General features: G+C 31.2%; 1 protein-coding gene across 1 annotated transcript in view; it reads right to left on the reverse strand.

The window, feature by feature from the left end:
* The window catches only part of LOC139525180 (leucine-rich repeat-containing protein 15-like), a 37483-nt gene extending 12093 nt beyond the window's left edge, over positions 1-25390 (reverse strand). Inside the window, exons 1-6 of the mRNA XM_071320370.1 lie at positions 25330-25390; positions 23130-23301; positions 20502-20573; positions 15032-15103; positions 6219-6290; positions 1258-1329 (exon numbers count right to left, since the gene is read on the reverse strand). Coding sequence (XP_071176471.1) covers positions 1258-1329; positions 6219-6290; positions 15032-15103; positions 20502-20573; positions 23130-23299 — 458 coding nt within the window. The 5' untranslated portion in view covers positions 23300-23301; positions 25330-25390. The remainder of the gene's footprint in view (positions 1-1257; positions 1330-6218; positions 6291-15031; positions 15104-20501; positions 20574-23129; positions 23302-25329) is intronic.
* Positions 25391-25621: the final 231 nt, after the last annotated feature.

A 25621-nucleotide genomic window follows, 5' to 3' on the forward strand; every position in this document is an offset into this window, starting at 1 on the left:
AGTTTCGACTTTTTATTGGTATGAAAACGAATATATCAATCAAACAAGAAGTGACAAAACTAAAATGTTTCTTCTACATACACTAATTCATGTTTGTCAATGTATCATCTTTTATATAAGCTTTGGATTTCAAATATTTTGGCCACGAGCATCACTGAAGAGACATGTATTGTCGAAATGCGCATCTGGTGCAAGAAAATTGGTACCGTTAATTTTTTTTATTAAAGGCGCTTTAGAGCATTTAATGAACATTGTCAATGTCAATGTTGTCATATCACTTGTCCGTGCAGTAATGAAATTCAGTTACAAAATATTGTTAATCTATAAGAAAATAAAAAATCTGGCCACCATTTATTTTAAATCTGAAAATGGTACTTTATGATTGCAGTGTAATATACATGTACAGTGGCAATTGTTATTATTTTTAATAGTTTTCTATAGTGCATTTGCATTATTGACGTATTTCCTGGCGTATCCGTATTGATGTATCGTATAACACGTATGTTTGGAAAGGATATAATAAGTCAAGTTGGTCCAGATGAATATATTTTATAATGCATTTAATGTTTATTTAGTTTCAATTGAGGTCGGGGCTAAGTCATTATTTTATAAAAAATATGCACAATACGTATATCTAGATCCCTTCACGTACCCAGATACATGAATAATGCAAATGCTCTATCAAAAGGTGTAGAATCGAAGCATTCTTTTATATACGCGTTTAGTTTTTTGCTGTTATTATCTAAAAAAAGAACGACTGAGGACCTCTTTTCGTGTCTCAAATTTGTGTTCCTTTAAAATGTTCATTTTGTCTAATCTATAACTGTAAATATTTTTTTATTAACAACAGTATACCTCTTATTTCCAGAAAAAAACCCCAAAACCATGTCATCTTTATCGGAAAACTGAATAGAAGTATATTTGAAGTTCATACAATCTGTAAGTATTTGTTTGTTATCGTTATGAAATCTGCAGTGTAAACACTTGTTTAATCGATGGATGTCAATTTACAGAACTCACTTCTCAATTGAAAGCCGCCTACTATAAAATTTATTTAAACTATCAAATTGTTTCTTAGAGTTATTATTTTCAATAATATTATTCGTAAACCTAGTCAATTCAAACCGAACAGGTTCACGCATGTTCACACTGTTCGACGACAAAATATCGATAATAGCATACATATTCTGCTACTGATCGACTTTAAATTTCGTTTTATTTGCTTTAATCCAAAATATTGTACTTATTTTTACATACAGGCGGCCTAGCTTTGGTAGGTTTCGAAATGCTCCCGGATGTATGGTAGTTATTTGATTGCTGTATAAATATCTGAAACAAAATGATAATGTTTAGAAGAATTATCAGGTTATGTATACCCTTGTGGAGCACCTGATATTACCCTAGTATTGGTCGGGTTCGTGTTGTTCAGTGTATGTTTTTATGTAATGTTTTGTGTACTGTATTTGTCTGTTTGTCTTTTTCTTATTCAGCCATGTCGTTGTCAATCGATTTTCGACGTATGAGTTTGAATAAGAATGTACCTTTTTTTACCCTTCGCAGCTATTGTATTTGGTTTGTTGACACGTTGTTGTCGATAGAATTTATGTGACTCTCATACAAGTGAGAGGTTTGGCTAGCTATAAAACCATGTTCAATCCATCAGTTTTTACATAAGAAAATGCCTGTACCAAAGTAGGAATATGACAGTTGTTATCCATTTGTTTAATATGTAAGTAAGTAAGTAAGTAATGACTTTATTTACAGAGGATAACTCTATTAGCTTTCGCTAATCTACCTTGAGGCCCTCACAAAGAACAAACAGTACAAATATTACAAAGCTTACAGTTTCTAACATATTATGTTAATGCACTATTCATACTAACTATAAACTGTCTGTAGAACAAGATAAAAATAAATTTATTGATATATATATACATAACACTCAAATCATTAGAATATTTGAGTAAGTTGTTATAAATCATTTATAGACAAAAAATCAACACATTTTTGTTTAAAAGTGTCCAGGTTTTCACAACATTTTATTTCATTTGGTAGTTTATTCCAAAGTAAAGATGAGCTATATGCAGAAGATTTCTTCATTGAATTTGTGTTCGGTCGTACAACAGCTAAATTATTATTTGCAGATGACCTTATATTTCTACTATGTAGGGTAACAATTGGACAACAGAGTTTTTTTAAGTAATGAGGTGCTTTATCGTTTAGAATTTTATGAACAAGAATAAGTTTATGATATGAAATTCGAGATTTGAAATTCAACCACTTTAGCTCTTTAAATAAATTTATACTAGGTGTTAGTATTGGTGCATCAAGTATAATCCTTGCAGCTCTTTTCTGCATTTTAAGATTTTTTTTTATATCCATCCTCATAGCAATTTTCCCATATTGAGCAACAAAAATCAAATATGGGCATAATATAAGCATTATAAAACAGCTTTCTACTACTTATATCCAAAAATTTCTTAATTCTAGATAGCAGTGCGATACGAGAACTTAAGTTTTTACATACATAGTCAATTTGAAATTTCCAGTCCAAATTTTTGTCAATATATACACCCAAAAGTTTCTGTATTTCAACGGGTGTGATTGGGCTATCTTGTATACATATATTCATATCATTTCCTAGCAAAGTCCGTTTCTTATTTGTTCCAATCAACATAGAAGTAGTTTTTAAGGGATTTATAACCATCCTATTGTTCAGACACCAATTATTTATGGTGTTGGCATCGTAATTTAGTTTCCTGTCTATCTCTTCCTTATTTGTTCCATATGTATGAAGTGTTGTATCATCAGCATACATATCAATGGCTGTATGAGTGGCTTCTAAAGTCATGTCATTTATGAAAAAGAAGAACAAAAGGGGACCTAAGATGGACCCTTGGGGAACCCCATATTTGATACATTTAGATTCTGAGGCTGTATTACCAGAGCACACTTTTTGTTTTCTATTAGACAGGTAAGACTCAAACCATTTTATTGAATGATAAGAGACTTTGTATAAATGTAATTTATGGCAGATAATGGTGTGATTAACGAGACCTTTTTTAAATCTAGAAAGACTGTTCCTACAACATTACCATTATCAATACATTTGAGCCAGGTGTCAATCAATTCGGTAAGGGCTGTCTGACATGAGTGGTTAGATCGAAATCCAGATTGTGCCTCATGTAATACTTTATATTTTGACAGATATAGATAAAAATGTTTTGTGACATGTTTTTCAAATATTTTTGATAATGTAGGAAGTATTGATATAGGTCTGTAGTTTTCTGGCATATGTTTATCACCATTTTTAAATGTTGGAGTTACTTTAGCTAATTTAATATTTTCTGGGAAAACACCCTCTAGTATACTTAAGTTTATTAAATACGTTATACTTGGGGCTAAAGCTTTCGATGACAATTTAATGAAAAACGGACCAACTTCATCAAGTCCAGTTGCTTTTGATGTTTCTAGTTTAGAAAGTAATTTCGTTGTTTCGTCTAGTTTAATAAACGGAATCGTTAATCTAACACCAGCGGGTTTTATCTTGAACATAATCATTTAATTTATTTGTTTGATATTGCGTGCTATTTGTAACATATTTATCACCTATTGTTGTAAAATGAGTGTTGAAATGATTTACTATATCTTGCACATTATCATACTCTTTATTGTCAAAATTCATGGTAGATGGAATTTCATTTTGGGTTTTGGGTTTTAAATCTTTGAGTAAAGCCAAAATTTCTTTAGGTTTTTTGTTATTTTCTATTGCTTGCTTGAAAAAGGACTGTTAAGATTTTTCTATTAATTTAGTACATTTGTTGCGCCAATAACGGAGTTTTTCCCAATCCCTCTTGCTTTGATAATAGTTTCTTTTGTTTTGAGCGTCTTTTATCTCATCTGTAAGCCAATCTGGTTGGCGTATATGTTTAATTCTTTTTACTTTGACAGGAGCGTGCCTGTTAATAACTGACAGAAATAGTTTATACCACATGTCAGTGGCAGATTGAGTATCACTTATTTGTTCAATTTGAGCAAAATTTGTCTTATTTAAATCCTCCAAAAACTTGTTTTCATTAAAGTTTTTGAAACATCGATACCTAATTTGTTTATGCTGTAAGCTTGGAACATCTTGTTGGTTTATTTTTCTCGTAATACATACTGGATAGTGATCACTTAGGACTATTTTTGTGACATTTGTTTCAACTGTATTTTCAGGATGGTTAGTATAAACATGATCAATGATAGTACTTGATGTTGATGTGATACGGGTAGGAGTATCAATTAATTGTACAATAGATTGTGTTAGTAAAAGATTTTCCCATTTATTGTTCAAGCACCCCCCTGTAAAATCGATATTGATATCGCCCATTATTATCATTTCTAGTTCTAATTCATTTGCCTTCTCGATTTCCTTTTCAAATTCATCAATCCACGATTGTGGCATATCAGGAGGTCTGTAGATAAAACATATTAATAGGGACTTGGAGTTTTTGAAATGGATCTGAAGCCAGATACTTTCCAGTGAACTTATTTCTAAATCAGTTCTTCTTTTGTATTTTAAAGAGCTAGAAACGTAAGCAACTACACCCCCTCCCTTTTTCTCACTTGTTTCACATCGATCTTTGCGTTCAAGTTCAAATCCTTTAATACTAATAAAACTGCCTTCCGTGTTACTTGTGAGAAATGTTTCACATATTCCCATAATATGTGTGTTATTTTTTTGATTTATAAATAATTTCATTTCATCAAATTTAGATAGGACCCCTCTTATGTTTAAATGAGAATTTTTTAATCCATTTTTCTTAAGGCCAAAACATTTTGTAGTTTTATTTTCATTATTTTGATATTTTGTTGCTTTTATTGATTCTTTTCTGTTATTATTTAAAATCGGTTTTTCCTTGAAGTTGTGTTTTGTAAGTGTAAAGTTTTTTCTGCACTTATGGAAGAATAGTATTGCTCATTTTCCATTCCTTTACATTTACATTCAATATTATCACACAAGGTACATATGTTATTTAAACATTCAAATTTGTTCATTGTTTGTAAAAGAAAAGTTTCGGCATAACATGCATTGCCAGTGTCCTAATTTGATGAATACCAGCAGTTTTTCATTTTATGTCCATATTTTGAGCAGGTCCAACACAGTATTTTTGTCTCATGGCGGCAAAATCGAGAGTTGTGTCCCTCTTCGCCACAGAAAAAACAAACACCAACGTGAGAGTTGTTTTGATTTAAAGATGTTGTGTCCGACTTTTCTTTGGTGACTTTGACAAGTGTATCGTATAGTCTGAGAAGTGTTGCCGTTCCTCTGTCAGTGAGGTGAATTCCGTCACGGCAGATTTGTCCGCTGTTGAGATGACCATTTTGTCTAATAAAGCTTTGGACAGTTTGTAGACATTCCACATCATAACTTTCGGCTACTTTCCCAATTATGGGGTTAACGATTTTTACGTTTGCATCTCTTCGTGGTGGACATTCGGCTAAAATAATTCTAGCATTCCTAGTTGTTTTACGAATTATGTCGATCATATTAACAAATTCACATTCAACGAGTTCAGGATCACGCTTGTTGCTAGCATCATTGCCTCCTACTTGTATGAAAAAAGTTTTAATATCTTTTAAATCCATATTTTCTAGTTCGTGTCTAATGTGTGATGTATTAGCCCCACCAATTGTCTTTAGACTTTGGATTAATTCACTGTGTTTGAGCTTTTGATTTTGATATCTTATTAGGGACTTTCCATTTTGAATTATCTGTATTTTTATTATTTTACTTTTTACATTAAACACATTGTTAAATCTCCATAGATGTCGATTCGTCAAAATTTGATTAATATTATATAGAGATTTTGACACCATTCGATTAACATCTTTTCATATAGACAACAATAGTTTAAAGGTATTCAAACAAGTGACATTGACAGATTGTTTTCTAAGAACATTTAATGAATTTACTTGATCATTATAACTGTTCAAAGAAAGTTTGTATAAAGTTTGTAGAAATATTATAAAACATACAAACCATAAAAATAGTTAAAGCACTTTTCAATCAGAATAATCAAAAATAGGTCAATCAAACATTATCACCAATGGTCAACTGAAGAACTTTAAAATGTCGTAATCATTGATTAAAGCAATCATACTCTGCCACTGATTAACAATATAACTTTTTATCATTGGTTTCTTAATAAAATCTCACAACAATATATACATACAGTTGATATAACTCTGTCAGATTTTGAAATGTTCCTTGTTGTATTGTAGTGATTTGATTGTTGTACAAACGCCTGCAACAAAATAATAGATATGTTTAATATATTTCTCGTTTACTATCAGAGATAAACAAAGATTTATAAAATTTTGGATAATATCATATCCGGATATTGGTTGCGACCCTTATTCCGTCAATAAAAAAGATTTATGAAGGCGCATGTACATATAATATATACAAATATGTACTCCTTGTATCCCTTACAACAAAATAATTTTTATTTTCCCTGTGTACGTTATTTTATTTTGGGGCAATTTGTTCGAGGGAATGGTTGTCTTACGATATTGTTTTACATCTAACTGCCTTGTTTTATGCATAGTGTCATAGATCAAATTTATTCGTTCAGTGTGTGTTCACTTGTTTTTGTGAAAATGTCTTTTGATTGAGATAAGTCATATAGGTTGATATTTTATAGTGTGTCTTTCAATGTGGTAATGTTCCACTATTGTTCAGGTTAAGGTGAAATTTGGCGCCTATCTACACGTTTAAATCCGTTACATTTGTTTGCACCTGTTCCTAGTAAGGAATCTGATTATAGTAGTTGTCGTTAGTTGTCGTTTGTGGTGTGGTTCATGAGTGTTTCTCGCTTCTCGTCTTTTATATAGATTAGACCGTTGGTTTTCCTGTTTGAATGGTTTTACATTAGTCAATTTTGGGACCCTTTATAGCTTGCTGTTCGTTGTGAGTCAAGGAACCGTGTTAAAGGTAATACTTTAACCTATAATTGTTTACTTTTACAAATTGTGACTTGGATGGAGAGTTGTCTCATTGGAATTCATACCACTTCTTCTTATATCTACATATTAATATATAAACGTTTTATATTTATCATTGACTTGTTAGCTAAATATTTGTTTTTAGCTGAAGTGGATTTAAAAATGTTTAAATGTATACACCACTAGTAGCACGATTTCAGTCTGAAACGGTCATTTTGGTCTGAACATATCTTAATTGACTGGATTTACTGCTAGATAAAAACGTTCAGATTTTTAAGACCGTTCAGGCGCCGTTCCGATCGATAGTCTCATCAGGTAAATCAGTCCGTTACGGCATGTGAAGATTAACAAGACTGAATCTTCTAGCGAGCTGTTTAGACCTGTTAAGACCGTGTCAGACCAAAACAGACCATGGATACAAAATTATGTTAGGATATTGTCAGACCGTGTCAAGTCGTGTTCAGATTTTAATAATTTGGACAAAAAACGAGTGAAACTTTTCAAGTGTTTATCAGGGGTTGCTCCCCTTTTAAGAATAAAATAAAAATTAGAAAGAAGACGGTTTATAATAACTGAAACGTCTACAACGTCCTCTTAATCATGTTAATTAAATAAAAAATAATCAATTTAATTCTTACTTCTTCCTATTTTTTTATATATTATAAGCCCAAAGTCATACTGCTGCACAAATCGCTGCAAATTGAGTTAAAAATCAACGGATTTAGTGCCTAAATAATATTTATTTAATTTATTGAATATAAGCACCTGAAACTTTATATTTAATGGTTTACAAGTGATTGCAAATAAATGTTAATGCAGTTACAGCCTGATGTCGTGGTGAAAAAATGTCACCTTGACGTAACAGATCATTTAATTTTGTATACCCTTAAAAAATGAAAAAACACTTGAAAACGTAATTATATTTTCTTAATATGTTTAATTTAATTTATTTATGTAGACTAACTATTTTTATTAAATATTATTAATGAATATGCATTATTATTTCACTTTTGATTTACCGATATAAATTGCATTTTAATTATTGTAAATTTGAGGCAGGGAAAAACTTTAACTTTTATATTTCTTTTGTCGTTTTTCGTTCATTGTCAAGACATTGTTCTCTCATTTTTGCCAGACTTGTGCGTTTGACTTTCGATCTTTATTTTTTATTGTGTCTATAATTCAAGAGCCTTTTGTAACTTTTTTTATGTACCAGAAGCCTTCGTTAAAAAAAAAAGTTTAAATATTATTGCAGAAAAGGGCATAAACGAATTAATTCAAATTTATATTTGAAATAGGTTTGATAACTCATCATGAAAATGTAACGTCGGTGTACCTGAAGTAAATTTAATGACTGAGTTACATATATAACATGTATGCATCATAATACATCTGGTTTAATTTGAACTACTATCCATTAGGCCCGGCCATTAGGGACATTTTCCGACGATAATTAATCAAATCTGTCAAGTTTTATCAAAAACGGATAATAATTCTTCACCCGTAAACGATTTAACGTTACCGTACCCTCCTTTATTTTTGCTGTATTCATGTCGGCAAAACATCGCTTTGACGAAGTTATCATTTGCACTAAATCGTAGATATGATAGAAGGGACACTACTGTACAATATATGCTGAGCTGAAAATTGCAATTGGTGAGTAGAAATGAATAATATTTTAAAACATGTCTTAGAACGATCATGGATCCAAGATTTCGAACTTCAAAGGAAAAATGTGCATACATGTATGAGTCGACGTTCTTTATCACCACACTCGTTCATAGTAACCTGTTCAAAGGCTAAGTTAGAATGTACGTAGGCTTGTTCTTGAACTATTATACTACTTATTACTAGTATAATGATCCCAGGCTTGTTAAAAAAATGTTAATGTGATTGAACCCCCCTTTTTTGGAAGATCAATTCATTTAAAAAGGTAGACATAGACGTTTATATACAATGTGACTTTCTGTCCTACATTCTTTGAATCTGCCCTTTAAAATGGCTGGACTCACCCTTGTTCATTAACTTACCATGCTTATTGTCCTAACATGTTGGGCATTCAGAAGTTTGTTGTTGTGTGGGATGGCCTTTTACAAGACATAACCCTACATATTGTCAGTCCAAATAATTAGGACTTCTTGGAAGGCTATTTTAAATATTTGCTTTGAAGTCTTCCTGCAATGTAAGGCATCAACGAAAAAAAATATCATAGCCTTTCAAGATTACTTAATTATTTGTACTAACATATTGTATATTGATGTATTGATAACTGTCACATCCTAAATTTGCATGAAATATTTGCCACTGGACTTTTTAGAACCAATAACCAACTAATCTTCACATGTATATATGTATTATAGCCGCTGGTGTGTGATGTACAATAATTACTACCCACAGAAAGTAATCAAAAGTTAAATATAAATAAATGTGTCTTACATTATCAATCCAAAGAACTTTTAATAAAATTAGTGTGGCCTAAACTATTTATTTTCATGTGAACTATGTCAGTTTTTATATAGAATTTGCCCTTTGAGCATGATTAGTCAAAGTTCATCTTTGTACTTTTACTTGTTTTTGGTCTGGGCTGCTGTCTCTCTATTATATTTTAAATTTATATACACCTGTTTTAAAACATTCAGTATGTGGGGAAAACAAATACAAAAATCTTTCTGTAAGGCAAGCATATTTTTTCAGGTAAACGGACAGAAAGTCACAGGACTGATAAAGTTCACAAATTTGATAGGACAAAAAGTCACAGGACAGAATATCCTTTCTCAATTTTACACATGAGTTGTTGACAATTGTTCGAATATACTAGAGAAAGATCTTGAAATATTTTTGTAACAAATATAGCAAAATTTAATCATGAAAAAAATATATTTCTTGGCAGAATGAAGCCATTTCAGTATCAAGTCACTTTGACATTTTGTTTTCATAACAATTATTTGATCATTATTGATATTTTTAATTACAAAGTTGATTCACATATATATGAATATAGTTCAAGGAATAACAAAATTTACCTATTGAAATAAGTGTTTTCATGTTCAAAGAAAAATGACTTGAGATGCATTAGTCAGTCCATGTACAGAGAGAGAAGAAAACATATTTCTCTGTTGAATATTTAATACAAGATATGCAAAAAGAGAAGAAAATAGAAGCTGTTGCTGATTATGTTTTAGCCACATATGTAGATGACACAGTGCTTTGTTCCCACCATCCGTATGGGCTGAAACTATATCTACCGCAAGAACTACCAGTAATGGAGCAGAAGCATAACACAGGAATTATTATGAACTGTTTTATGCAGTTCATCCTTCAATGTTCGTCGTTTTGGACAATAAAGTGAATTTACAAGCTACTACATACATTAAATGAGGTAGTGCCCATGCAACAGCATTAAGAAGAAAGTATGCTTCAGAAAAGGAAACATTTGCCATGTATGTAAATACCGGTTCCAAGTCCAAAAAAGAGGAGAGAAGTCATGTTTCTTCTAACTGGAGCAATCATATGTTTTATTTTTTGGCGCAAATGATACCATGTAATTTTAAAACAGGTGGCGCAAACGTAGCATTGGAGAAAAAAGTTGTGGCGCAAAAGGACGCATTTTTGGCGCAAACGGATCTCTCCCAATTTGAAATACCATATACATGTTTAATCAGTATGCACGCGGATTCTTATACACGGGTCAAGGTTGAGCGAACATGAATTTCTACCAATTACACTAAAGGTGATAATCAGCTATTTGAGGCACGTGTCGAGAAAACGGATGCACCGGAGAAAACATTAGATAACTTTCTAATTAAACAAGATATAGTTATAAAATTTAAAATTTTTAATTTTTACAAAGTCTATTTCTATATGCCATGTCCTGTGTGACAGTTTTATCATTCCATCAGATATTTTTGTTCTTAGTGCACTAAGGAAGTCCTTTGCGGTATTTCTACGGACCCCAAAAAATGAAGTCCGTGTGATCCATGCGTCTAGCTCCCGTAATATTTCGATTTATTCAAAATTCATGTTCATGTTATTGAAATTCAAGCTACTCTTAAATACTAAACCGCATGAACATTACACTGGTGGGTTCCATGTCATAAAACCACATTTCCGGTCCTGAACATGCATGTATAATTTGCCACTGGACAATAAGCAACCAACAATTAATCACAATTCACAACTTAAAGTATATATAGTTGTGAAATATAAATAGTATGAATAGTGACACTATTTGCCAAATAAATAGAATACAAATACCCACCACTTCATATAACTGACACAATTTAAAGGCTCTCCTTTGCCATGCAGCGCTCAAATATTTAGCATGATCTTTTGGTATAGGGTTTAGAAATATTTAGTATTATAATAAGATTTTTAAACTACACACACTAAGCTATAATAGATTCAGATTCATTATGTTATTAAATATAAAATATACATAGCATATATTAAAACTGACGGTCAAACATCAACACCTTAAATACGTTAAATTCTTTAACTTTTAGCCGTACGGTACCTTTGTATTGTATATTGTAAAATAGTCATTTACTTCTAGCGTTATGAATCATGGATTACTAGCACGTGCCATTGAACTCAAGCATTTTAACAAAAACGTTTTTTTTTAAAATTTGAGCCATATATACTAGGGGCGGATCCAGATTTTTTTTAGAGATGAATATATGCAAGTACTAGTGAGTTTTTTTTAGCGGAGGGGAGCTGAGATCATCATTTCTATATTTCTATATCTTTTACTTATTTTACCATTTATCTTTATACTGAATATTTGCCAGCCTTAAATGCATCAAATATTTGCCACTGGATGTTAAACAACGAAACAATCAATTAATATGTTCTTTATATTACATCATTTATCTTTATAAATGGTGACCTTTTCTTATTCTCATACATGTACATGGTAATTAAGAAAATACACAAATTCTAGAACTGTATGCTTGGGCTTTTCTGAGAGAAATGTATAAGTCCGAGATTCTGCTCCAAAGTAGATCTTGTGAAAAAATACAGCATTTGATTAATGTCAATTAATTGTCCTGGAGGAAATAAGAGGGGAAGGAAATACGACATTCCGTTTAAAAAAAACAAATATTGTACATGTATGGTATTAAAAAAATATAACCAGTTTAATTTGTTGCTGAGTAAATTCACAAAAAGACGTTTTCGAAGAAAAATAAGAAAAAAACATCCACAAATTATGTTTTTGTGAGTACTAAATTTTGGAATGAACAGATATCCAAATATAAATGTACATTTTTTTGTAACTACCATTATCGACATTAAACATATATTTGTACCTATTCTTTAAAAAAACAGATCAGAAGTTTCACCTGTTAATCGATTTTAATCTGTATTGTATTCTAAACCGATATAAATTCGTACTATTCAAATCAAGATGCATGTAAATGTATTTTACATCAAAACTTATGCAGAGACTTTACACACATGTGTCAATATTTACACACTCGCCGTTAAGTTGTCATTAATCACGCACGTGGACGTTTGTATTAATTAACGGCCAGTTTAAGAAGTCCCGGTTAATCTGCCACTGGTGCTATATATATATATATCATATGGGTTAGAAAATAAACAGAAGGATACATTAATTGTTTGAATGAAAATCTTAACACGGTGCTACTTTATTTATAGTTTTAACACTGTCTCGACACAGACTGAATGCAGTATCATGATTATACTATGGCGACCTTTTTCAAATCTATGATTGTTTAATGATATGATGTACAATACAAAGCGTTGGTAATAGAATAGTTTCCGAGTTTAACAGAGTAACTAGCACGAAAATAATTTAAAAAAAAAAGAAACCCAGCTCCAACGGTAATAGTAAAGTAGGACATATCAACAGAACACGAATTAAAACAAAAATACGCATGTGTTAATTTGCTTTCGCTTCATTTCTATGGATTTTCTCGTTCAGAATACGAATTAAAACAAAAATACGCATGTGTTGATTTGCTTTCGCTTCATTTCTATGGATTTTCTCGTTCAGAATACGAATTAAAACAAAAATACGCATGTGTTAATTTGCTTTCGCTTCATTTTTCTGGATTGTCTCGTTGGCAATTATACAAAATCGCCTTTTTTAGGTTAGTATACGTTTAAGATTTTTCCGTTTCTAATTTTCAAATACGAAAAATATGTTCACAAAGGGTTCACAGTATTTTAAGGTCAAATGTATGGCAAACATGTTTGTGTGTGTATAATTAATATACGTCCTTGCATTTTATAGTTAATATAAATAAATAAACTAATATTTATTTAAAAAAATAAGCAACATAAACAGACAAATAATTTAGTAGTTCCTCAACAAAACAACAACAGAAATAAAGAGGATTTAACCTTGAATTACTTTTTTTTATAATTATTTATTCAAGAGATATAATACTTTAACTTCAAATACATATAAAATTAATCTAAAATGCACTACTCAAGCAGAAGGGGCGTAGCTCGTGGTATCAAACCGGCATACTGAACAGATCTAAACATGGTCTGACAATTTTGAATGTTAATTTTTAGATTTGATCTGAATTGGTCTGACACGGTCTTAACGGGTCTAAACAGCTCGCTGGAAGATTCAGTCTTGACAATCTTGACATGCCTTTATGGACTGATTTACCTAATTAGACTATCGATCGGGACGGCGCCTGAACGGTCTTAAAAATCTGAACGTTTTTATCTAGTAGTAAATCCAGTCAATTAAGATATGTTCAGACCAAAATGACCGTTTCAGACTGAAATCGGGCTACTAGTGCACTTCATATTAGACTCGGCAATCCTTGAGGTTTCAATTACAGTCCTTATATGTCGTTTAAGTTATAAAAACCTTTAAACAATAAATTGAAACTTAAACCACAAACAAGTGAAGTATATGACAACAGCAGATATTTACTTGTCACCAGGTTATTCACTAAGTTATGAATGCACGAACCTTGGCATCGTGCTTTCCAGAAACATCGAAAGTGTACTCTTTAAAGTTGAGGATAAAACCCATATCTGGTTTCTGTCACTATCAATTCAATTCATTCACTCAATCACGTTTAAAAGAGGGCGAAAGATACTAGAAGGACATTAAAACTCTCAAATCGAAAATAAACTGACAGCCCATGGATAAAAATGAAAAAAAAAAGAAAAACAGACATGTAATAGTACAAAAATCACAACATTGACTAAGTAACACGAAGCCCACCACAAATCTGGGGTTGATAACAGGTTCTCCGGTAAGGTAAACAGATCCTGCTCCACATGTGGCACCCCTCGTGTTGCTTATGTTAGTCTACACCCTGTAACAAGTCTAATTGGGTAGGTCATATTCGTGAAAAAGAAACGGTATAGTAGGTACGTCATTAGGAACATTTCTGCTATCATCTGTGAAACGGATATTCAATAATGTTTAATCAACTCGTGATGGCGTCCGTAAAATTGATGAAGGGATGATTTCTTCTTCACCATTTAATAGCTTCCTTGTGAGCAGCAACTCTCTATCAAGGAAATCATGATAAGAAACACAACCCCGGGAGTATTTGTGTTTCCAATTGATGGATTTAGGCTCACGATATTTCGGTCCTTTAAATAACACATTTCGCAGGGAAGTGTTATTGACAATGTTGTTACTGTGGATAACTTACCAGCAAGAAAAATTGCGATATTCACAGATTGTTTTCTATATAAAGTATTAAACCAATGTTGAAAAGTAATAAATCGATTAAGAGAAAACAAATCCCGGTTACAGAGCAATAGTTTTCTAATAAGTACTTATCATTATAATTTTTTTAAAGAAAGATTGTAAAAAGTTTGTAGAAATATGATAAAACATACCAAGAATTATCATAGTTTAGAAACGATTCCATCGAAAGAATTAACAAGTGTAAGTCAATAAATATTGTCACCAATGGCCAACTGAAGAATTTAAAAATGTTATAATTATTGATAACAGTAAACCTACTCTGCCACTGATTAACCATATAATTTGTTATCCTTGGTTTCTTAATAAAATATCGTAACAATGTATACATACAGCTCATATAGCGCTGGTAGGTTTTGAAATGTTTCTTGCTGTATTGCAGTTATTTGATTGCTGAACAAATGCCTGAAACAAAATAATAGAAATGTTCAATATATTTCACACTAAAGGTATTATTTGCTATCATTGATAGATTTAAAAAGGCACCAGTAGTATACCGCTGTTCAAAAGTCAGTAATCGATTGAGACAAAACAAATCCGGGTTACAAACTCAAACAAAGGGAAACACATGAACCAAAAGAGGAAAACAAGATAAAGATTTATAAAATATCAAATCCGGACATAGGTTTCGCCCTTATTCCTACCAATATACAAGATTTATGTAAGCATGTATATATATAATATATACACACATGTATATAAGCGTTTTTTTTTTTATCAACGACAAGTTTGCTTAATATTTGTTTTAATTTGAATTAGATTTAACAAGAGGCTGTCAGAGCGACAGCAAACCGGATTTCCTAACATTTATTTGTGTCCTGGCATTATTCAATATCACGAGAACAATAACTGATGAACGGTGAAAGTGAAAATCGTCAATATAAAATTTGACCCCAATTTTGTCATCAGTAACAACATATTTAAATTTGAAAAGCTTTGGTTGAACGGTTCACGAGTAAATACACAGACACGACTGACAACACCATTTTTCAATCTTTCAAGAACCATAACTCCTGAACGGTAAAAGTTTAAATCGTCATTATTGAACTTGACTTCCATTTTGTCATCAGTAGCAACATCTTAAAATTTTAAAATCTTTGGTTGAACAGTTCATGAGTAAATGCACAGACACGACTGGAAACGCCATTTTTCAACCTTTCAAGAATCATAACTCCTGAACGGTAAAAGTCAAAATCGTCTTTATTGAACTTGACCTCCATTTTGTCATCAGTAACAACATATTAAAATTTTAAAAGATTTGGTTGAACACGTCATGAGAAAATGCACGGACACGACTGGAAAGGCAATTTTTCAATCTTTCATGAACCTTAACTAGCTTGGCATCGTGTTTTCCATAAAGATCAAAAGTTTACTAGCTAGAATTATGACTTAAACATATATCCGGTTTCTGTCACTATCAATTAATTCATTAAATCACCGTAAATAACCGTGGATAACTTACTAATTAAAGAAAAAGTTTCGAAATTAATTTACCAGATACATAATTTTACGTTGCAAATATGAATTGTAATTAAAATATCTAATGTTTTGATATTTTATATAGTGAGTATTCATCCAAACTCAAGAGTGTAGATTCGTGATTCCTGTTCTATGTGTGGTTGCAAAATTAATAATGAAAAAGATGTAAATGCTTCTTGCTTGCTTATTTACTGTTAATTTTCAGTCTGCGACATTATTCCCATAGTAAGTACAAATATGTTTTAACTATATCTGAGGTGAACAAGTAACATAAAACAACAAAAACCTTCAGTTGCACGCGTACGTATGGCTCATGTAGTTCACCATACTCGTGAGTTTAAATTGATGAACATAAGCATGTTTCCCATTTTGTTAGATATCTTTCAAGATGAGAACGTAATAATTGCTCTATATATAATCCTTGTATGTGATACTAGATATACACAACAAGTCGTAGTGTGAGGTCCTGGTTCAGACTAACACTACCGTTCATAAGAGACGTATTTCCGCAAATATATTACAACAATCTCAATTGTAACAATCAGTGGTCGATTTACAAACAACGTACACTACTTGTAAAGTCGACAGTTTTAACCCTTTAGGTTAAATTACACGAAGTGATGCAATTGGGACAAATACGAGGATATACTATTAATATTTTTTTTTACATTTTTACCTTTTATATCTGTTTGTTTTGTTCACACATTTTTGTCAAAATAACATAATTTTATGCAACAATTCATACTAGTGAGAGTTTTATCAAGCTATAGAACCTTGTTCTACATAAGAAAATGTCTGTATCAAATCAGGAATATGAAATTTATTTCTATTTGATTAGGGGCTTTCCGTTTTGAATATTCCTCATAGTTCGGCATGTTTGTACTTTACTTTCTACTAATTTGGGTTTATCTTTTAGGTTCGGTTTAATACTGCATCGGAACTAAACACATTTATTCAAAAACCAGTTGTTGGCATGACACGGGTTATGTTGTTCTCATATATGTTATGATGGTATGATACTAAACCCCTAACGGGAAGGATTGTGCCTGATGTTCATATGATGAAATCATAATCTTTCAGTCAGTTTAATTGAAGTCTGGAGCTGGCATGTCAGTTAACTGCTAGTAGTCTGTTGTTATTTATGTATTATTGTCATTTTGTTTATTTTCTTTGGTTACATCTTCTGACATCAGACTCGGACTTCTCTTGAACTGAATTTTAATGTGCGTATTGTTATGCGTTTACTTTTCTACATTGGCTAGAGGTATAGGGGGAGGGTTGAGATCTCACAAACATGTTTAACCCGCCGCATTTTTGCGCCTGTCCCAAATCAGGAGCCTCTGGCCTTTGTTAGTCTTGTATTGTTTTAATTTTAGTTTCTTGTGTACAATTTGGAAATTAGTATGGGATTCATTATCACTGAACTAGTATATATTTGTTTAGGGGCCAGTTGAAGGACGCATCCGGGTGCGGGAATTTCTCGCTACATTGAAGACCTGTTGGTGACCTTCTGCTGTTGTTTTTTTCTATGGTCAGGTTGTTGTCTCTATGGCACATTCCCCATTTCCATTCGCAATTTTATGATCAATCCTTAACATATGAATAGGACAACAAGATTCAGCTGACATGAGTGGAAAATCGGTTACAGAGTACATTGACAATAACCGACAGAGGAGTATTATTTTTATTATACGAGCCGAAGAAATGTCGAAGAGCATAAGTACGGGCAGTTGTTATGGTGTTCAATCATGCTATCGGAGAAAAAGAAAATATTTAAAAAATAACAAATTTTACTGTACATTCAACAGTATATATTATTATCATTTAAAGCACGCTCACATAGCCCACGCACCAAATTGAGACTGGACATACAAAATCTCAACAAATAACTCAGTTCAAAGACTCAACCCTAAATTCAACTGATAAAATTTTTATTTTGGATAAGCAAATTAACATATTATGTCCTCATTAACTCTGAAGTTTCATGAAATTCTGATGTGTGGTTTCAGAGGAGTTGCGATTAAAAACTGTTGCAGTAGTATATTGAGGCAAATAAGTGCAAAGGGGCATAACTCCTAGAAAAATAATTGAATCATAGTTTCCTGTCGATAAGCACATCTACATAATATTTCCTTATTATCAACAAAGTTTCATGAAATTCTGTTTTGAGATTTCAGAGGAATTGCGATGAAAACTGTTGCAGTAGTATATTGAGATTATTAAGTTCAAAGGGACATACCTCATAGAATAAAATTGAATCGTAATTTACTGTTGATATGCACATCTACATAGTAAATACTTGTTACCTACAGTTTCATGCAGTTCTGTTGTGTGGTTTCATAGGAGTTGCGATGACATGAACAGGCATGACATGACATGACAGATGGACAGAAGGACGGGTCAAACACATTATACTCTCAGCAACTTTGTTGAGTGGAGTATAATGAGATATGTAGATCAAATTACTTATTATCTTTCGTATAGGAACTGCATGTGGTTGGGGTATGTAGATAACCTGTCATGGCCGCTGTGTGTGTTTTCTTTTGTTAGATGTTTTCGATCTTATAAGTAAAGTCCTTTTAACTGATCTTTATAGTTTGTTCTCATGTTTTACCATAGTTCAAGGTTAGGAGGACGGGTTGGCGCAAGCAAACTACATTAAAACCACCACATCATATATGTGACCAGCCAGGACATAACCAGGCTTATGGAGGTAGAACGTCATTGTGAGAAAATCACTGTTAACTATATGTGACTAGCCATTTCCAGTCTTAGGAGGGTACATTGTCTAAAACTAGATTTTTGTATATTTATCTAGAATATTCCGAAACAAAACTCTCTGTCATGTTATTATGACATATTTGTTGTAATAGCAATGAAACGAGTCGAGACTGTTCTATGGCGACTTTTATTTATTGAAACCACTAATTTATGAAACACAAAATTATTGTATTTATCGGCTTTTAGTGATGTTTAATAGCGTATTTAAATAAAATTTCAAAGACTGTAATTTACTACAATACAAACAATTCTTAGCTCTATTTTAGAACATGTAATTTACACTTGTTGAAATGAAGTTAGTTTGAAAGTTGTCAAAGTAAGCTTTAAGAATTCCTTTTTTTTAATTTAGATTTATTATGCATGTCTCTAAACATAGTATGCGACGCGTAACAAGTTTATAAGTAGGTGTTCTCATATATTAATTTGAAACGGTGCATTTATTATGGATATATTTCAGACTTCATTTATGAAAGAAAAACTTTAGAGCATAGCATTATTTGTTGTTTGTAGCTCTATTTTAGAACATTTAATTTAAACTTGTTGAAATGAAGTTAGTTTAAAATTTATCAAAGTAAGCTTTAAAAATTCCTTTTTTTAATTTAGATTTATTATGCATGTCTCTATACATAGTAAGCGACGCGTAACAGTTTATAAGTAGGTGTTCTCTTATATGCATTTGATACGGTGCATTTATTATGGATATATTTCAGACTTCTTCAAAACTTATATATGATGTATAGTTCGGTGTCCGCAAAAAAGAAGCCAAAGAAAGTGTTTATCTCTTCTTCACAAATACGTATTTCATTGAATCTCGATATTTATCATGTTTATAATTTTTGTAACAATGACGTTCTACCTCCATAAGTCTGCAAATGCTATGGCGGGTCACATATGTGTCAATCCCAAGTCAGGAGCTTGTAATTAAGCGGGTGTGGTTTGTTGATGTATGACTTATTTGCTTCTCGTTGATTGCATTTTTTTTTTTTATAAAAATCAGGTCGTTAGTATTCTTTTATGAATTGTTTAACAATTGTAATTTTTTAGTCTTTCCGAGCTAAATAAACGATATGGGTTTTGCTCATTGTTGATAGCCATATTTGTTAACTTTTATGTCATTTGTCCTTAATTTTGTCCTTACTTTAACGTAAACATAATTTCTTGATGGATATATTAATTTAAGTGAAATATCTACTAATGTTTTGAAATTTTACATAATACATATATTTCTTGTACCAGTTGAAACAATATTCCTGGGCTTGTTTTTCTTTTTATGATTTTCTTGGTAAAGAGTTGCTACTTTATAAAGAATCAAACAAAAAATACTCTGAAGCTGACATTCTCAGGATGCTTGATTTTTTGATTGACAAAATATTTGTTACGTGTGGAGAATTGAACAAAAAAAAGGTCACCAAAAAGTTACTTCATTCGAAGGCAGAAGGTCGTTCGATTGAAAGTCCCAAACAAACTCTTCACTGATTGACTTAAGGTTTTGTTTTCATTTGATTTTTGATAACATATCATAAAAGTAACATTGTATACATACAGAAATCTTAGCGCTGGTAGGTCTTGAAATGCTTCTTGTTGTATTGTAGTTAGTTGATTGTTTTGCAACTCTCTGAAACAAAATAATGTAAATGTTCAATATACGTCACACTAAGAACGTCGTTTTGATAAAATATTTGTATTTCCATATCACAACTAAATTGACAACTTTAATAATAGGCAAAAGTAATTTATCGATGATCATACGCGCCATGGCTGTGAATAATATTTTGAGCAAGTATATTCCACGAAAATGTGGGAGTAAATTCTAAAATTCGGTACTACCCCTCCTTTCACCTTTAGTCGTACTCAGAATTGAATTTAGTCGTTATCCATGTGCGTTTATACTGGCACCAATCACAAGTTACGTCTTTGAGATTACAGATAGATATCATATATTGAAATCAGTAGGTAAACAAAACAAAATATCTATGAACATCATAAACATAGACGTGGTTTTGAAAACGTTGTTTTTACAAAATGTGACCACTAAGTCACGTAGGTAAATCATACCACATAGTCAGCTATCATGACATCTCAGCATAGAAATTAGAACAAAGTAACAAATATGTGTTTCCTATATTTTCTGTACATATGTGTGCAAAAACATTTGTGTTGAGGCCTAAATAAACCAAATATTATTTCAGTTTGACATGGCTTGAGACTTTTATTTTCAACTAAAGTACTTTAAAATGTCTGAAAGAATATTTATTTCAAAACAAAAAAAAAATATATTGGAGGAAAATATTTCATGTCCATAATATGCCTCGATTCATTCGAAAAATACTATTTTCAGACACAGTCTAATATAGATTTCTAAAAAAAATTTCATATTTGTAATTAGTCTGATACATCAAATAACATCAGTTTCTTTTAATAAACGATAACTCATATTTGTTTTAAAATTACATCTAAAGAAGCATTTTTTTTAATACTTCAATTATTTAAGCCCTTATCTTGATAGTTGAAATTATTGAACTTAATCGTCATAAAAAACAACCACGCAAGTTGAATTGACAATTGTGCGTATAATTTTATACATGGTACAACGATTTTATTAGAAGAAAGTGTTTCACCAAACTCCGCATAGTTGACCACGATCTTAAGAAATTCCATTAAACCACGTTTTTATAGGATGGTCTAGTTTTTCCATCCTGTGTGGTTCTTGGACAAAGTTATTGTCTTTTTAATTCCTTTGTATACACGATCTATAGTCCATAGTGTGGACGGAATATATTTACAGATTGTTATTCTTATCATTTCCAAATTCATTTTTAGATATGTAATGCATAAAAATAGTAAATAAAATTAAGGGTAAGAAAAAATAGTTATAATTTTTTAGGTAAAGTAAGGACTTTGATATATAGAAAAATGGTAAAAAAAAATATGTCTGAAGCTGTTAAACTGTATTAAAGACATCCTTTAAGAGGAATCGTCTATATTTTGAGTTTTGGTTGACCAAGCAGATATAATATTATATATTATATAAACTGACCATCCATTAGTGTTTGATAGTTAACTTGTATATTTATTCTATTTGTTTGAAGACAATTACATGTATATTGCCATGACAAATAAAAAAGCAAAAAAAAAAAAAAAAAAACTTCGGCAATCCATAGGGGCGTAGATCCTTTTATCAATTATGTAACAGAACACGACTGAACATGACTGAACATGACTGGACGTGACTGAACATAATCTAAAAAAAAAAAAAAAAGATGATTCTTGAACGTATCTGAATCGAACGCATGTTCAATAATTCTAGGTTAGTCTGAAGCGCCGGCAGTCACTTTAAGAAAGGCGAAAGAAGATATGAAAACGGTATGAACGTTTGAAACTGTTACTTTAGTCGATGCAGACTTCATTTCACCGATGTCCTAGTTACCGAACGAATTTGTACCAGTGAGACCAGAAAATTCTTTCCCTTCTGGACAACATGAGTTCATCTCTGTTTTTGATTTAAAGGGTCATTCACTAGGTGCTATAAAAAACTGAAAACAATTTTTTTTCTTCAATAAATGAAAGTAAAAAAGTGTGATCATAGTTCACTTTTAGCAGTCAGTTTAGTTTAATTTTGTCAAAATAAGCGAAGAAACATCTTTGAAGAATAATTCACTGATGATATCGGATACGTTTCTTATGTTGTAAGTACAATCACCTTCCCTTTCACGAGTGAGACCTACCGTACTAGAATATTTAACGGCTTTGTAACAACATGAGCAACACGACAGAGCACCTGAAATCACTATAGTTTCTGGTGGGGTCTGTTTTGTTTTAGTACCCTATTTGTGAAATTTTGTTCACGCATCATTGTCAATATAATGGTAATTGATGCGACTGTCGTACAAGTGAGAAGTTTAGCGCTATAAAACCAGGTTCTACATTTGAAAATGCCCGTACAAGGTCAGTAATATGACAGTTGTTGTCCATTCGTTTGATGTGTTTTGTCTGGTTTTATCGATTCTTGGTTTTGATCGGTATCTCCCACTTATTTGAATATTTAAACGTTTAGTTTAGGTATAATCAAGATTATTTTAAGGATACAAGTCACGTGCACTGAAACTTATCTTGATTATGATATATCATATTACTATATAAATAAACTCAAAAATAAAAAGGTACTACTCACAATGTGGTTGTCGAATTAGTAATTTCAGACGGAATTGTCGTTAGATTACTATTGCTGCACTTAGTCGTCGTGTCCGTGCAACTGCATACAAGTGGACATCCATTGATTGTACTTTTTAAAACAGTGCATACAATAAAGACGATTATTAAGTGCATTGTCTGATACAACATACCTGCAAAAAACAATTAAACTTAAAGTGATATTATGTTATTTAGAAGATACATGGTGAATATGTTGACTGTCCCTCTGGAATCTTCGCCCCTCTTTTGTAAAACAAAATGCTCAATGTTACCACTACGTTTCAGGTAGTATGTACGTGCAATATGATATTCATATTTCAAAAATTAGATAAAAAACAACATTTTTGAAAAATAAAAAGTTAAATTTGTCGAACAACCGTTTGAAATATATTTCAACTTCAATCTTAAACACCAATACTTTCTCATTTGGACAACTTATTCAACTTTTGAAAGTAAGTTATATGAGACTTGCTGTGACATTTTCAGACTGAAAGAAGTATAAAGACATTGTGTGAAAGACGCTGTTTACCTTGACCGTAACGTCATTTAGTAAACATACCGGATTGAAAGTCTGGATGATTTTCAGAATTGATGCTTTATGCATCCCATTTTTTCTAATGAAAAGTTATCAAGTAGTAATTGCGCCTTTAAATTCATATTTCATAAATATTATGTTTATACGCTCAGTTCTAAATCTATTTTTAGTATTGCATTTTGGCTAGCCATTATATGAAAGTAAAGAATAGGATGGGGTGTGTTACAATTAAGTATGTATATAGGCAAAAACAAAGAAATTTAAAAAAAAGAAGCAAAACGAAATGTAAATTATTAACTGATAGGTATTTTAAAATTGAAATTTCGTTTCGTAGTTCACCTTTATGTCGTCTGTCATATACATGATATACTAATAAAATAAAGTATGTTCAAGAACATAGAACAAGACAGTTAAATGCTACCAATGTAAGGACGTCTATCACGATTCATGTAGCAGATACAGAATCCTGTATAAAGGATTGATATCTTGTAGGTGTTCCTTTTCAATTACGTTCGCGTTATTCATTCGGTTATAAAATTATAAAATCCAACCGCATTCTGTTAAAACTTTTCCAATTTAAAAAAATATTCATGAAAATCAAACGTACTTTTCATTTTTTGTTTAAAAAAAACCATTTGAACATACATTTGTCTACAATTATAATACTTACAATGTACAATTATACATATATACTTACTTTTCACCGCGATTGCCTTCATTAATAGTATTTTGGTTTCCATATGAATGCAAGTATTCATTAGATAATGAATCGTGTGATTGTTATAATTATCTAAATCCCATTTTGCTATAAGTATTTTAGAAGAGCAATATTATATATTTTTGCCTGTGGTTTAGTGGCAATCGAATCGATTGACTAAAAAAGCAACGTGAAGTACAAGAATTGATTTAACAGTCACCATGAATATCCTTTTTCTAACATTAAAATACTAAATGATTTTTTTCAGTATACTCTTTCAGAAATCATTTACAATATTTCTACATGCCGTATTGGAAATAGACCCGTTTTTTTTTTAAATTCTGTAATATTCCAAATTATGTAGTAATGTAATTAATTAAAATCACAATCATCGAAATAGCCATATATAAGTGATCAGAAAGATCAGAAACAGTATAAGACATGTACCAAAGAAGTCCAAATAAGTTGTTGTTATGTGAGCATGTAAAATTTAAAATATGTTTAACTTCATTATTTGAAGCTTGAGTAAAACAATGCATATATTGTTAAAGTAAAACAAACACTTACAAATTAAAGACAGTTCCTTCAATTTCCTCTGGCTTTTATGTTCGTTTTGAAATATTTGTTGACGAGGTAAAGTACTTCAGTTATATTTTTTTTAGTGAAAAGTATAAAAGTACAAGAGACGTTACGTTTTTATAAGATTTAAAATTACTTTATTCCGCATCATAAATTTATTACCAAGCTTTCTAAGTGTATGAAATTAAAAAAAATATGCACTTCAGAGTTTTTATAGGGTCATAAAAATAGATGCATCAATTACAAATATGTGACTAATAAGATTTAAATCGAAAATTTTCCTTTTTTCGTCGTAAACGAATATTTTTAGCCTAATTACATTTATCATTTTAATTTGTTGAAAAGCATTTACATAAAACATATACTTACAAATTAAAGATGGTTTTCAGACAGTTCCCTCCAATTTCCTCTGGCTTTTATGGTCGTTTCTAAATATTAATGGAAGAAGATATGTACTAGTACTTGACCTCAATTATATTCTTTATTGAAAAGTATGCAAGTACTGGAGACGTAACGTATATATTGAAATTATTTTATTCTGCATCATCAATTTATAATCGAGCTTTCTTAGTGTATGAAATTCCAAAATTTTATACATTATAGATTTTTATAGAATGACGTCATAAAAATTACTGTAGCAATTTTATTTTAGAACATTATG

The sequence above is a fragment of the Mytilus edulis genome, chromosome 5 (genome assembly GCF_963676685.1).
Source record: "Mytilus edulis chromosome 5, xbMytEdul2.2, whole genome shotgun sequence".
In the NCBI taxonomy this organism is placed as follows: domain Eukaryota; kingdom Metazoa; phylum Mollusca; class Bivalvia; order Mytilida; family Mytilidae; genus Mytilus; species Mytilus edulis.